Source organism: Peromyscus eremicus, chromosome 8a (assembly GCF_949786415.1).
Source record: "Peromyscus eremicus chromosome 8a, PerEre_H2_v1, whole genome shotgun sequence".
Classification (NCBI taxonomy): domain Eukaryota; kingdom Metazoa; phylum Chordata; class Mammalia; order Rodentia; family Cricetidae; genus Peromyscus; species Peromyscus eremicus.
The window spans coordinates 12,384,886-12,397,952 of NC_081423.1; the positions used below are offsets into that span (position 1 = coordinate 12,384,886).

At 47.2% G+C, this 13,067-nt stretch overlaps 1 protein-coding gene across 1 annotated transcript in view; it reads right to left on the bottom strand.

Annotated features, from left to right (window-relative positions):
- The window catches only part of Ccnf (cyclin F), a 29,385-nt gene that overhangs the window by 4,941 nt on the left and 11,377 nt on the right, over nt 1-13,067 (bottom strand). The window contains exons 9-13 of the mRNA XM_059269185.1: nt 9,028-9,179; nt 6,856-7,020; nt 3,584-3,707; nt 3,154-3,334; nt 1,830-1,917 (exon numbers count right to left, since the gene is read on the bottom strand). Of these exons, the coding sequence (XP_059125168.1) occupies nt 1,830-1,917; nt 3,154-3,334; nt 3,584-3,707; nt 6,856-7,020; nt 9,028-9,179 (710 nt within the window). The remainder of the gene's footprint in view (nt 1-1,829; nt 1,918-3,153; nt 3,335-3,583; nt 3,708-6,855; nt 7,021-9,027; nt 9,180-13,067) is intronic.

Consider the following 13,067-nt stretch of genomic DNA (forward strand, 5'->3'; position numbering starts at 1 on the left):
AAGTATAACACTGACAGGTCCCAATCAGTGGAACCCAATGGGGAGGCAGGAGGGCAGAGAACAGCTGGTCAGAGGCATAGTGGATTATTCTAGAGGGCTCTGACCTTACCCCGGAAGCCAAGAATGATGCTCTGGGCTGAGGCAAACAGAAAGAACATGCTGTAAGGAGAAGCCCAAGGCGTGACCAAGGTCACCATGAAAGCCAGATCTCAAGGAAAGAGCACTGGACCCAAAAACCACTAGGTTGTTGGAAAAGCAGTCAATACCACCTACGGGAGGACCACCCAGTCAGAGCAGAGGGCAGCAGCTCAGACATACAAGCAAGGTAGCCTGGGCTGGGGTGAAGAGTCCAACTTCAGCTGTGAATACTGAAGGGATTGTGAGCCGTGAAAGAAAGCCAGAACTGCCTGGTTCCTCGGGGAGGAGGTGATGAGGATAGAGAGCCAGAGAGCAGTGCAGCCACGAGAAAAGACCCGGAGGAAGGAAGCAGTAAGCAAGCGAGAAGTGGGAGGAGCAGGTCTGCAAGTGACGCTGGGAAAAGGCTGGGAGAAGCAGCCACAGGCAGATGCAAACCCAGCCCAATGTCCCATGACACTCCGCTTCCAGCCAGCAGCCCAAATGTCTGTCTGCACCCGCCCTTGCACAGACGTCCCCAACCTGGAACATGGATGTGCTTCCTTCAAGGGACCCTGGCCATACCCATGTGCCAGTTCCACATCCCCATCCATTCTCCCCACCCTGTTTCATTCTTTAAAATGATTTATTTATTCTTAGAGTATATGTACGGGTGTTTCGCCTGCATGTACGCATGTCTATGCACCACACCAGAAGATGGCATGGGAGGCCTGTAGAAATGGAGTTACAGATAGTTAGGGGCCTCCAAGTGGGTCCTCTGGAAGATCATCAGATGTTCTTAACCACTGAGCCACCTCTCCAGCTCCACTCACCGCCCACTCCCCCTTTTCTACACATTGTCACTAGCTGACACCCTGCGCAGACGGTGCTACTCTAGTCTGGCCTTTGTCCTTCTTTCTTACATACAATATATTATTCTGATCATGGTTTCCTCATGATCTTCCCATCTTCTCCCTACTCCCCCACCCATCCGACTCCAAGCCTTCTCTCTCTCTCTCTCTCTTTAGAAAACAAATAGACATGTTAAAAAAGCAAGCAAACCAGAATTAACAAAACAAAACTTCAAAAAACCCATGAAGTTCATTTTGTGTTGGCCTCTACTGTGAGCACAGGGCCTAAGCTTAAGTGTGGTTTGTATACACTGAGATTCCATTAAAGAAACCTTTTTTTCCTATTCTGGCCCTATTCTAAGTACCCAGAAAGGGTCCCGTGAGGTGAGTAAAGGCCCATTCACAGGGCGAAGATGCAGATGGGAGGCCGCAGAGCAGTGGGGTCTAGCTGAGATGTGTGGGTACAGCGGACAGGCACAGGCAAGGACTGATGGGGGGCACTCCTTGTCTGCTGGCTTCCTCTTCCTCAAGAAGACAGGTTCTATGTGAACACAGAAATAAGTCGGGGCCTGGGATTTAAAACGCCAACCTGGGGCTCACAAGACAGCTCAGAGGGTAAAGATGCTTGCTGCACAAGCCGATGGGGTGAGTTCAAGTCCTAGAACCCACAAAAGGCTGGAAAGAGAAAGTTGTTCTTTGATCTCCACACGTACACTGTGGCACATGTGCTCACACATCCTATAATAATAGCAACAACAGCAATAGCTGGAACTCTGACAAGTAGCTCAGGCTGACCATGACTCACAACATTCCCACTTAGTTCTCTCCAGCGCTGACAGACAATGAGTGTAGACTTGGGCTCACCATTTTTTATAAAGGCTCAAGACGCAGGGCGTGAGGTCGTTGTAAGAGAACCCAGTGAGGTCCCACAGATGAGAGGTCCAGGGCTGTACTGGAGAAGAAAGCAGGCCAGAATCATGACATGCCCCACAATTCCCACAACTCTGCTACTTTTATAACACATTCCCAGACTCAGGATTTCAGTTCCTTCAAAATGCCCTTAAGGGCCAGTAAAATGGCTCAGTGGGCAAAGGCACTTGCCACCAAACCTAAGGAGCTGGACCTAAAGACATGGTAGAAGGAGATAAGCAACTCCTGCAAGCCGTGCATCCTCTGACCGCCACACTCCTGCCATGGCATTGTGTGTGCACACATATGCAATATGTTAAATATAAATGTGAGGCCGGGCGGTGGTGGCGCACGCCTTTAATCCCAGCACTCGGGAGGCAGAGGCAGGCGGATCTTTGTGAGTTCGAGGCCAGCCTGGTCTCCAAAGCGAGTTCCAGGAAAGGCGCAAAGCTATACAGAGAAACCCTGTCTCGAAAAACAAAAACAAAAACAAAAAAAAAACAAAAAAAAAAACAAAATAAATAAATAAATAAATAAACGTGAAAAGCCAAACAACTCAACTAAAACATCCTTGAAAAGTTCCATATAAGGCCTACAAACTGTTGAAAACTATATACTGCTCCAGCTAGTATATATTTTTTTATTTTTAAACAGTCTTAATTTTATTTTTATTTTAAAATAACAAATTATGGTTATATACATTATAGGTATACAATAATATTATTTATGAATAAATGGAATCATCAAATCAACAAGTTAATATATTTATCACCTCTATGGGAAATGTGAAATTTACTCTTGGCCAACTGTGAGAACTCATGTCTATAATCCCAGCACTCAGGAGGTTAAAGGCCAGAATGCACCACATATTAAGACCCTGTCTCAAAAGAACAAGAATTCACCCATGTAGAAATTTGGAAATGTACAATATATGCTATCTCCCCGTTCTTCCTACGAAACCACTACTCTATTCTCTGCCTCCCAGAACTGGCTTGCTTTAGATTCCACACGTGAAAACTTGTGACATCTTTCTGTGCCTGGTTACTTTAATTTACCATAACTTCCAGTTCATCCATGTTGTCACAGATTACAAGATTTCTTTTTAAACAGCTAGAGCCATCTTATTCCCCTCCCCCAAATGTTTTGGGGCCATTCTGCTGTTCTTTCTCCAGGATGGAGGAGGAGGTGTTCATCTCTGCCCTTCCAACCTCTCCTATCTGAGATCTTTCCCAGACACCAGGAAAATCTGCCCCCACGCCCCAGGAGAGCTTCTCCTTACTCTGCCCATGCATCAGTCTGGCCAGGAGCAGGGCTGCAGAGGCCAGGCGGGCTGGGGCGTAGATCGACAGGCTGGTGTGCAGCAGGGAGAGCTCACAGAGAAAGCTGCACAGGTGTTGGGTTCTGGTTGCAACTGGGACCAGTGTCAGCAGGACCTCTTTATAATCAACCACGGTAGGGACCTAGGCAGAAGAGGGAGGTAAATATCAGGTCTCATCCGTCAATGTCACACCGAGGCACAGCCCGGCAGGGGTCTGGCCTAGATGTTCATGCTGATGCCCAAGGTCAGGATTTCAGTGCACATGACATTTCACAGCCATGCTTCTAGGTGTTCTCTCCGCAGCTGATGGCCACAGCTCCCGCCCATCTACCCCCATGACCTCAAACAGGAAGACAATTTTGTTCAAAGGAAAGACCAAACCCCGACTTACTCGAATCTTCCCTTCCAGGGCAGAGATGATCTCTCCCATCATTCGTACCAAGTCCTCATACTTGTATGTGTTGTCTGTGAGCCACACAGCCTCCCGAATGGTCAGAATCTCTTTGCTGATGAACCTGGAATGGAGAGATGGGGTCTCAACCCTGAGCCGAGGGGCTACAGCCCAGGAAGCCCCTGGGAGGCCTCAAGTAAGGGCGCGATGCGACTGCTCCCGACTTGGGTGACAAAAGGCGGCTGCTCAATGAATTCAGTTGCCTTTGACTAAGGAGAAGCATTACAAGGGCCACAAAGAGGGAGTCAAAGTGTCAGGTCCCAAGGAAACCCGGGACAAGTCTCACTGAGTACCTATGGTTCCTCCCAGCACTCCACGCCCCACTCCCTCCCCCAGCTTCTGACCCTTCCATAACTCAGCCATTTTGGCTACACATCTTGGTGTTCTCGTTCTCTCTCTCTCTCTCTCTCTCTCTCTCTCTCTCTCTCTCTCTCTCTCTCTCTCTCTCTCTCTCCCTCCTCCTCCTCCTCCTCCTCCTCCTCCTCCTCCTCTCATGGCCTGGTCTATTCTGTGGGTCATGCTCAGTTGGGACTCTTCCAGATACCTCTGGCTGTTCTCTCTCTCATACCTACAATACAAACCTTCTCCTCAACCATACTCAGGAGTGGTTATCCCATTTTCATTCACCCGTGAATGAACACTATAATTTAGTTCTCTAGTTCTCTTTACCACCTTATGGATGAGGCTTTTTTGTTTGGTTTGGTCATGCTGTGGTTCAAACACAGACACTAAACAAACCAAACGCTTGAGCTCTAAACGGCATCTTCAGCTCCTGTCTTATCTTTTAACAGTATCTGAGTATAAACAATGTAAATGCAAAAGTAGGTGAGCTAGTGGGAGCAGGAATTGGAAGCAAAGAGCCTAGAGGTTGTTTGAAGGTCTACACACAGCCCAATGTTTGGCCACAGGAATCCTGACTGTCCCTGAGGCAAGTGGGCACCCTGTTCTCTACTGGCCACAGGAGCTAACTACCAGAACACTCTGCTCCAGTGGTCCCACAAGCACCTCCCCAGCAAATTCAGATTGTTGCTCAATCTTGGCACTCTGCAGTATGAGTCATTGCCATTTGGCCTAACAGAGGGGTCAGGAGGGAGACGGCCACAGGCACTAAAAAGAGGGATGTAAATGGGCTGATGTGAGCCCTGCACTGGACCCTGACGTGACTAATGGGGAGCAGAGGTAACAGAGGCTCTGAGAGCTAAGCCAGGGCACCTCAGCCTGCTAGCAGGAGGGGGTTAGACCAAGGTTTCACATGTTCCAGACATGCTTGCCCCTAACTCCCAAGTGCTGGGGTTAAAGGTGTATACCACCATGCCTAGTCCCCAGTTTAAAACATTTTAAAGTAGTTATTTATCTGCTTGCCTGTGGTCCTAGGGCTGTGAAGATGTAACTATGCTGTCAGGGACATGCAGACAGCAGCCCCACCATTTGGTGACTGGTCAGAAGACCTGGGGTGTGAGATTTAGGTCAAGGAGCCTATTTGAAAGGGGCTTGGAGTATGGTAGGGTCGGTTTGCTGTCCCTGAAGTCCGTGAGTCCTCCTTCTGTGGTAGTATGGTCATGCTTCTTCTAGCTGGCATATGGACACCCAAAGGTACTAGAGTGTCCACTGTGGTTAGGTATGTCCGTATGACTAACCTGGGATGGAAGGTGAGCTTGGCAGCTTTGGTGGCCACAGAAACAAGTCATGGAGCTCAGAAGAGAACAAGATGTGAGCCAGAGCTCCTTCCTGTCTTCATAGAACAAAAACTCATCCCAGAAGCCTTGGGCATTCTGCCTGCAGGTTCAGATATGTGTCAACTTGACACAAGCCAGGGTCATCTGGGAAGGAGGACTCCTTCTGGAGACTGGTTTACAGGCACGTCTGTAGGGCATTTTCTTGATTGATGATTGGTATGGGAGGGCCCAGCTCACTGTGGTGGTGAGGCCCCTGGGCTGATGTCCCTGGGTTCTATAAGAAGGCAGGCTGAGCAAGTCATGAGGAGCAAGCTAGTAAGCAAGACTCCTCCATGGCCTCTGTATCAGGTCTGTGTGTGTGTGTGTGTGTGTGTAGCCATGGTTGTCCTAGAACTTGCCCTGTAGACCAGGCTAGCCTCGAACTCACAGAGATCCACCTGCCTCTGCCTCCCAAATGTTGGGATTAAAGATGTGCTGTGTCACCACGCCTGGCCTCTCTGCGTCAGTCCTTACCTGCCCTGACTTCCCTCAGTGATGAACTGTTACCTGGAAGTGTAAGCTGAAATAACCTTTCCCCACCAAGTTGCTTTTGGTCATGTGTTTTGTCACAGCAATAGAAACCCCAAGGGGTCGGGTGGCGGTGGCGCACACCTTTAATCCCAGCACTTGGGAGGCAGAGGCAGGCGGATCTCTGTGAGTTCAAGGCCAGCCTGGTCTACAAAGCAAGTTCCAGGAAAGGCACAAAGCTACACAGAGAAACCCTGTCTCAAAAAACCAAAAAAAAAAAAAGAAAAAAAGAAAGAAAAGAAAAGAGACCCCAAAGGAGTTCTCAGCCGAGCACAGGAAGTAGTTAGCTATAGGTGCAGCTATGGTACTCTGCACTCAGCAGGCCCAGGAGACAAGGAAAGGGTCTGGAACGCATGTCCCAGGGGAAATGGTAAACCATGCTGGGGACATTCGGTTTAGGAGAATGAGAAAATGCAAACCATTTTGAAAACTCTTTCCACATCACTTCCAGAGGCAAAACCAGGGTAAAGGAAGCACTGGCTGAGGACAGGCAGTTTGGGACAAAATACAAAGGGACACACGCCAAAGAGTCAGAGCATCCCTCCTCTGAGCGACATCCGTGTGGAGGAACAGCTCTGATGGGGCTTTAGTGGTGGCCTTGAGATACTCCTGCCCAGGACTATGGGAAACTGATGATAAAGATGTGAGAATTCACCCTCAGTGGCACAGTATCATCCTTCTTGTCAACTGTCACTCTTTGGATCCTGGGAAAGTGTGGTCCATGCCCTGGGTCCTGAGACTGTGTGGGGATACAGGCTCCCAGCAGAGGTACAGTCAGCCTACAAAGGGTCAACTCTGCCATCCTCCCTTACAAAGGACACTGGGATTGAATAACAACAGAACCAGGGACCCTTAAGACTCATTTCCCTTAAAAACCAGCCACTAAAAAGGAGAGGATGGTGGCCCCTGCCTAGGAGGGACCAGCACATATGCACACAACCCTGCCAGTCTGGCCAAGGGGCTTCTCACCGGGTACAGATGACCATGCAGGCAATGCCCAGAAGCTGGAGCTTGTAGCGGGGTACCAGCCTCCTCCGCAAGTACCGGTCTACACACTCCACTGTCAGGTGGAGACATAGGCTTGTGAAGTCCTTCATTGTGGCAACTTCTACCAACCAGTCGATTAGAATGTATCTGTGGAGAGAGGGGCCACCTGTGAAAACTAGGACAAATGTCACACCTTCAATTTCTGCCCAAGTCTGTTCAGTCTAAACAAATGAAATGATCACTTTGGAATCATCGACTTACCAACCTAGAGACTCCATGTCCCAGGGAGTTGGGGAGGCCCAAAGCTACTCCTGGGAGGCTGGTGAGTCCACACATCTCTGCACCCTGCGCCCCCCTCCACTCAGCATGCACATTCCCAGTGTTCACAAATCCAAGTCAGCCCTCAGCCACCAAAGCACTGGCTGAGCCCAATCTTAGTGCAAATAGGCAGTGGGTACCAAATGGGTTGCACAGCAGGGCTGGGGATGGAGCACAGCTCCTGGGACTAGAAACGGGTCAGTCACCCTGGACCATCAGGCTCTCCTGTCTGGGCCCTTATAACAATGCTCTGCAGAGGATCAAAGAGCCAGAAATGCCACTTAAAGCCAGAGCCACTCCGTCCCCACACTGAAGTCTCCCTACTTCCTTCACCCAGCACCCTAGATGGACGCACAGACACTAGAAGGCTGACAGAAATGTCCCTTTCTACCAGGGAGTTAAAACCTGGAGACCAAGACCACAAATAATCACAGGTGGTATTGGAAGACAGAGAACAACTTTCAGAAACTTGTTCTCTCCTTCCACTGAGCGGGGCCGGGGAACTGAACTTGCATTTTCAGTTTTGGCAGCAAGCGCCTCTGCCTAATGAGCCATCCTGCTGGCCCCAGTGATCTGTTTTTAGAAGTCAGATTATTAGGCTATCAAGAGTGCTGGGGCCAAGTGGTGGTGGCACACGCCTTTAATCCCAGCACTCAGAAGCCTGAGGCAGGCCAATCTCTGTGAGTTCCAGGCCAGCCTGGTCTACAGGGCAAGTTCCAGCACAGCCAGTGCTACACTGAGAAATCCTGCTTGGAAAAACCAAAAGCATGCTGAGATTCAAGGCATGCATCAACGTGAGACAGGATCTTTTACTGGTACCCAGGGCCTCCAAGTTAGACTAGGGTGGCTGGGCACAGAATCTCAGGGATCCACCATTCCCACTTCCTCAGTGCCAGGACTATAAACACATGCCACTATTTTCATTCCCCACTCCTCTCCAAGTACTGGGTATCAAACTCAAGTCCACATGCTTGTGGAGCATGCAAATTACTCAATGAGACCATCTCCCTGGCCTCAGGACAATCATTTTTTAAAAAATCTTTACTGAGCATATATCATGTTCCAAGCAGTATCTACAAGGAGCCAGAGATTTCCAATCACAAATCCAAACTTTACATGAAATTTCAGATAAAAGCTTAAAAAAAAAATCACTCCCATTTTCCATTTTACCCGCTAACATTCTGCAATTTTGTTATCACTAACGTTTGGAGCCTGGAAGAAAGGCAGTTGTGCTGGGTGTCACAGTAGCTGCCTCGGGGAGGGGACGGCAGGGATGGGGTTGGGGTGGGAGGACAACAGCTCCCAAAGTCTTACTTCTAGTCACTGAGTACCACAAAATACACTGATGATTTAAAAAAAAAGGTTATATTTTGGCTTCAGAAACTGGTAGTCTGAGTCTCATCATTTTAGAAAAATGTTTAGAACAGTTTCACATGCTCTCAGATTTAAAGAAGGCTATAGTGGCTCATACCTATACTCCAAGTACTCAGGAGGCCAAAGCAGGATAACTAGAAGTTCAGGGTTAGCCTGGGCTACAGCAGGGCTGGGGAGATTGTGAAGTGCTTGGCGATTAGCATTTGGATCCCCAGAACCCATGAAAATGCCAGGTGTGTGTGGACCGATTGTTAATTCCAGCTTTAGAAGCTGAGATGGGACCTTCAGAATAATACAGTTAGCTAGAGGAACGGGGGAAGAGACCCTGCTTTGTTGAATAAGGTAGAAGAGCAACGGAAGATTCGCAACATCAACTTTGGGTCTTATGTGCACACGTGTACTCCTGTATGTATACGCACAATCACACCCACGAAAGTGTAAAAACGCTCCTGCAGGCCTCACCTCATCGTGTCGCTGAGTCCCTTCTGCACAGAGAAGACTCGCTGCTTGTTGACAGCCTGGGAGGCCTGGAAGAGCTGGCAGACCGTTTCACTACAGGCTTTCCACTCCAGTCCAAGCTGGCTTCCACCTGCACAGGCTTTGGCCAGAGCCAGCTGCGGGACAGAAAGGTGCAGCGTGAGCCAGCTTCGCTCCCGAGGCCTCGGTGGGCAGACAACACAGGGCACATCTGCCTGTCCCAGTCTCTCAACCCGCTATAGCAGCATAGCTAAGATCTCTAGGACGGGACCTCTCTGCACCAGTTTTCCTTTTTATTTTATTAATTAAATTTATTTTTATTAATATATCCCGACCGCAGTTTCCCCTCCCTCCTCCCCTCCCATCCCTCCCCCTTATCCCCCCAATCTACTCCTCTATTTCTGTTCAGAAAGGGGCAGGACTCTCATGGCTTATCAATAAAACATGGCATATCAAGTTGCTTAAGACTAAATACCTCTCCTTGTACTAAGGCCAGGCAAGGCAACCCAGTATGAGGAATAGCTTCCCAAAAGCCAACCAAAGCCCATGCTCCCACTGTACGGAGTCCTGCAAGGAGACCAAACTACGCAACTGTCACATACATGTAGAGGGCATATGTCAGTTGCATGCAGGCTCCCTGGCTGTCAGTTCAGATTCTATGAGCTCCTATGAGCCCAGGTTAGTTGATTCTGTGGATTTTCTTGTGGTGTCCTTGACACCTCTGGCTCATACAATCCTTCCTCCCTCTCCTCAGCAGGATTCCCTGAGCTCAGCCTAATGTTTATCTGTGGGTCTCTGTACATTAGTTACTAACGAAGCCTCTCTGATGACAATTGAGGTAGGCACCAATCTATGAGTCCTTTTAATTTTTTAAAAACTAAACTAATAAATACATAAATAATATACATACATATATGTATGTATGTATGTATGTATGTATATGGGTGTTTTGCCTACATGTATGTCTCCATGTGCATGCCTGGTGCCCAAGGAGGCCAGAAGGTGTCAGATCCCCTGGAACTGGAGTAGGTGATTTTGAGGGGCTGCTGGGAAAGAACCAAGGTGCTCTTGGAGAGCAGTCGGTAGTCTTAACCACTAAGCATCTTTCCAGCCCCAGCAATTTCCTCTTTAATGAAATGGTACATTGATGGTGCTGGAGTCAACAGATGAGGACGGACTGAGATGTGTCAGAACTTAGGATACACTGCCTAGCACCCACAACAACTCCAGATGTCCACTGTCGACAACTTTGACACATTTCCATCTGTTTTCCCAGGTAACTATAGTTTGGTGTATATATGTATTTATGACCACAGTTTATATGCATCTTTTTTTTTCTCCACCTAGCAATACTGTTAGTTTTTCCAAGTTATCTAACATAACTTGGAATAGTCCTTATCTATTCTTCCATTTAGAGTGTTTCTGTTGACTGTATTGTGGCCCATCCAATTCCCTACCTGCTGAGTCCACAGAACAGCTGTGGGGTTTTGTCTATACTTATTCAAGTACCCTCCCAAAGGCCCATGCTGATTGCTGACTTCATGTCACTCATAGCAAGTATCTCATTGATTTTACCTTCATTGGCAGAAACCACCATCATTAAAATGATCTTAGGTTAGAGGTGGCTCAGTAGGAAGAACACTGACCGCTTTTCCAGGGGACCCAGGTTCAATAACCAGCACCCACACTGTGGCTCAGTAACTCTAGTTCCAGGGTATCTGATACCCTCTTCTGGCCTTTTCAGACACCAAGAAGACACAAGGATATACACGCAGGCAAAACACCCATATACATCATAAAAACAAACAAACCAACCAACCTCGCATGCATTACTAGCTATTGACTCAAAAACTGAGAAAAAAATTAAATATAACACATTAATGAGACAAGCCCCAAATACCTCCAAATTTATAACCCTTCTGCCTCAGTCTCTTGAGAACTAGGATTAAGTCCCCTTTTTAACCTGTTGTATTTTTTTCTTCTTTTCTGAGAATCTGAAGCTGAACATCTCTCAGGACCTTACTACTCTAATTAAACTGGGTCTCTTAAAATTTATTAATGAAAAATGGGCTAAAGAGCTAAACAGAGAATTCACAAAACAAGAATCACAAATGGCTGAAAGACATTTAAAGAAATGCTCAACATCCTTAATTATCAGAGAAATGCAAATCAAAACGACTCTGAGATACCACCTTACACCTGTCAGAATGGCTATGATCAAAAACACTAATGACAGTCAATGTTGGAGAGGATGTGGAGCAAAGGAACACTCTTCCACTGTTGGTGGGAGTGCAAGCTTGTACAACCACTGTGGAAATCAGTATGGCTGTTTCTCAGAAAATTAGGGATAGAACAACCTCAAGATCCAGCCATACCACTCTTGGGCATATACCCAAGGAACACTGATTCATACCACAAAGATACATGCTCAACTATGTTCATAGCAGCACTATTTGTAATAACCAGAACCTGGAAACAACCTAGATGCCCGTCAGCTGAAGAATGGATTAAGAAAATGTGGTACATATACACAATGGAGTACTACTCAGCAGAGAAAAACAATGACAGCATGAAATTTGAAGGCAAATGGATGGAACTAGAAAAAATCATCCTGAGTGAGGTAACCCAAACCCAGAAGGACAAACATGGTATGTACTCACTCATAAGTGGATTCTAGATATAAAATAAAGAACAGACTACAACCCACACACACAAAAAAATTAATAAATTATTATTTGTTGTGTATATTATATGTATGTGTGCTAGACAGTTTCATGTCAGCTTGACACAAGCTAAAGTCATCTGAGAACCTCAATTAAGAAAATGCCTCCATAAGATCAGGCCAAGGCCGGGCGGTGGTGGTGCACGCCTTTAATCCCAGTGCTCGGGAGACAGAGGCAGGCGGATCTTTGTGAGTTCAGGCCAGCCTGGTCTACAGAGCAAGATCCAGGAAAGACGCAAAGCTACACAGAGAAACCCTGTCTTGAAAAAACAAAATAAATAAATAAATAATCTTAAAAAAAAAAAAAAAAAGTCAGGCCATAGACAAGCCAACCAGGGCAGTGGTTCTCAACATCCTAATGCTGTGACCCTTTAACACAATTCTCATGTTGTGGTGACTCACACCCATAAAATTATTTTTGTTGCTACTTCATAACTGTAATTTTGCTACTGTTATGAATCATAATGTAAATATTTTTGGAGATAGGTTTGCCAAAGGGGTTGACCCACTGGTTGAGAACTACTGCTCTGGGGCATTTTCTTAATTAGTGATTGACGGGGGAGGGCCCAGCCCACTGTGGATGATGCCATCCCTGGGCTAGTGGTTCTGCGTTCTTATAGCAGAGTAAAGAAGCCATGGGGCAAGCCAGTAAGCAGCACTCCTCCATGGCTTCTGCATCAGCTCCTGCCTCCATTTTCCTGTCCTGTTTGAGTTCCTGTCCTGACATCCTTCAATGATGTACTACAACATAGAAGTGTAAGCAAAATAAACCCTTTCCTCTCCAACTTGCTTTTGATCATGGTGTTTCATCACTGCAATGGTTACCCTAACTAAGACAGTGTGTGTGTGTGTGTGTGTGTGTGTGTGTGTGTGTGTGTGTGTGTGCGTGTGCGCTATGGTGTGCACATAGCAGTCAGAGGATGGCTTTTGGGACAGCCACGTCCACCTTAGAGATCAAGCTCCAGTCCTCGGGTTTGATAGCAAATGATGAGCCATTTTACTATGAAAATCTTTTATAAATCTTTGACAATCACTTTAGACATGAACACAATGTTAGAACAGAGCACAGTCTGTTCTGTCTGTTGACTTGTAATCTCTTTCCTAGTATTTGAGTTGTTGGAGATCTGTCATCCATGTGGTGGGGCAGTAAGAACAAGCTTTCTCCTTCACGGCAAGCTATGAAGTTCTTTGATTTGCTCTAAAACAGCCCCTTCCCCCAACACTGTTGAGGATGAAACCAAGAGCCTGGCCTGAAGGCTCTCTACAGTTGGCAGGGCAGGGTCTGCTGAGAGCAAGTTATAAA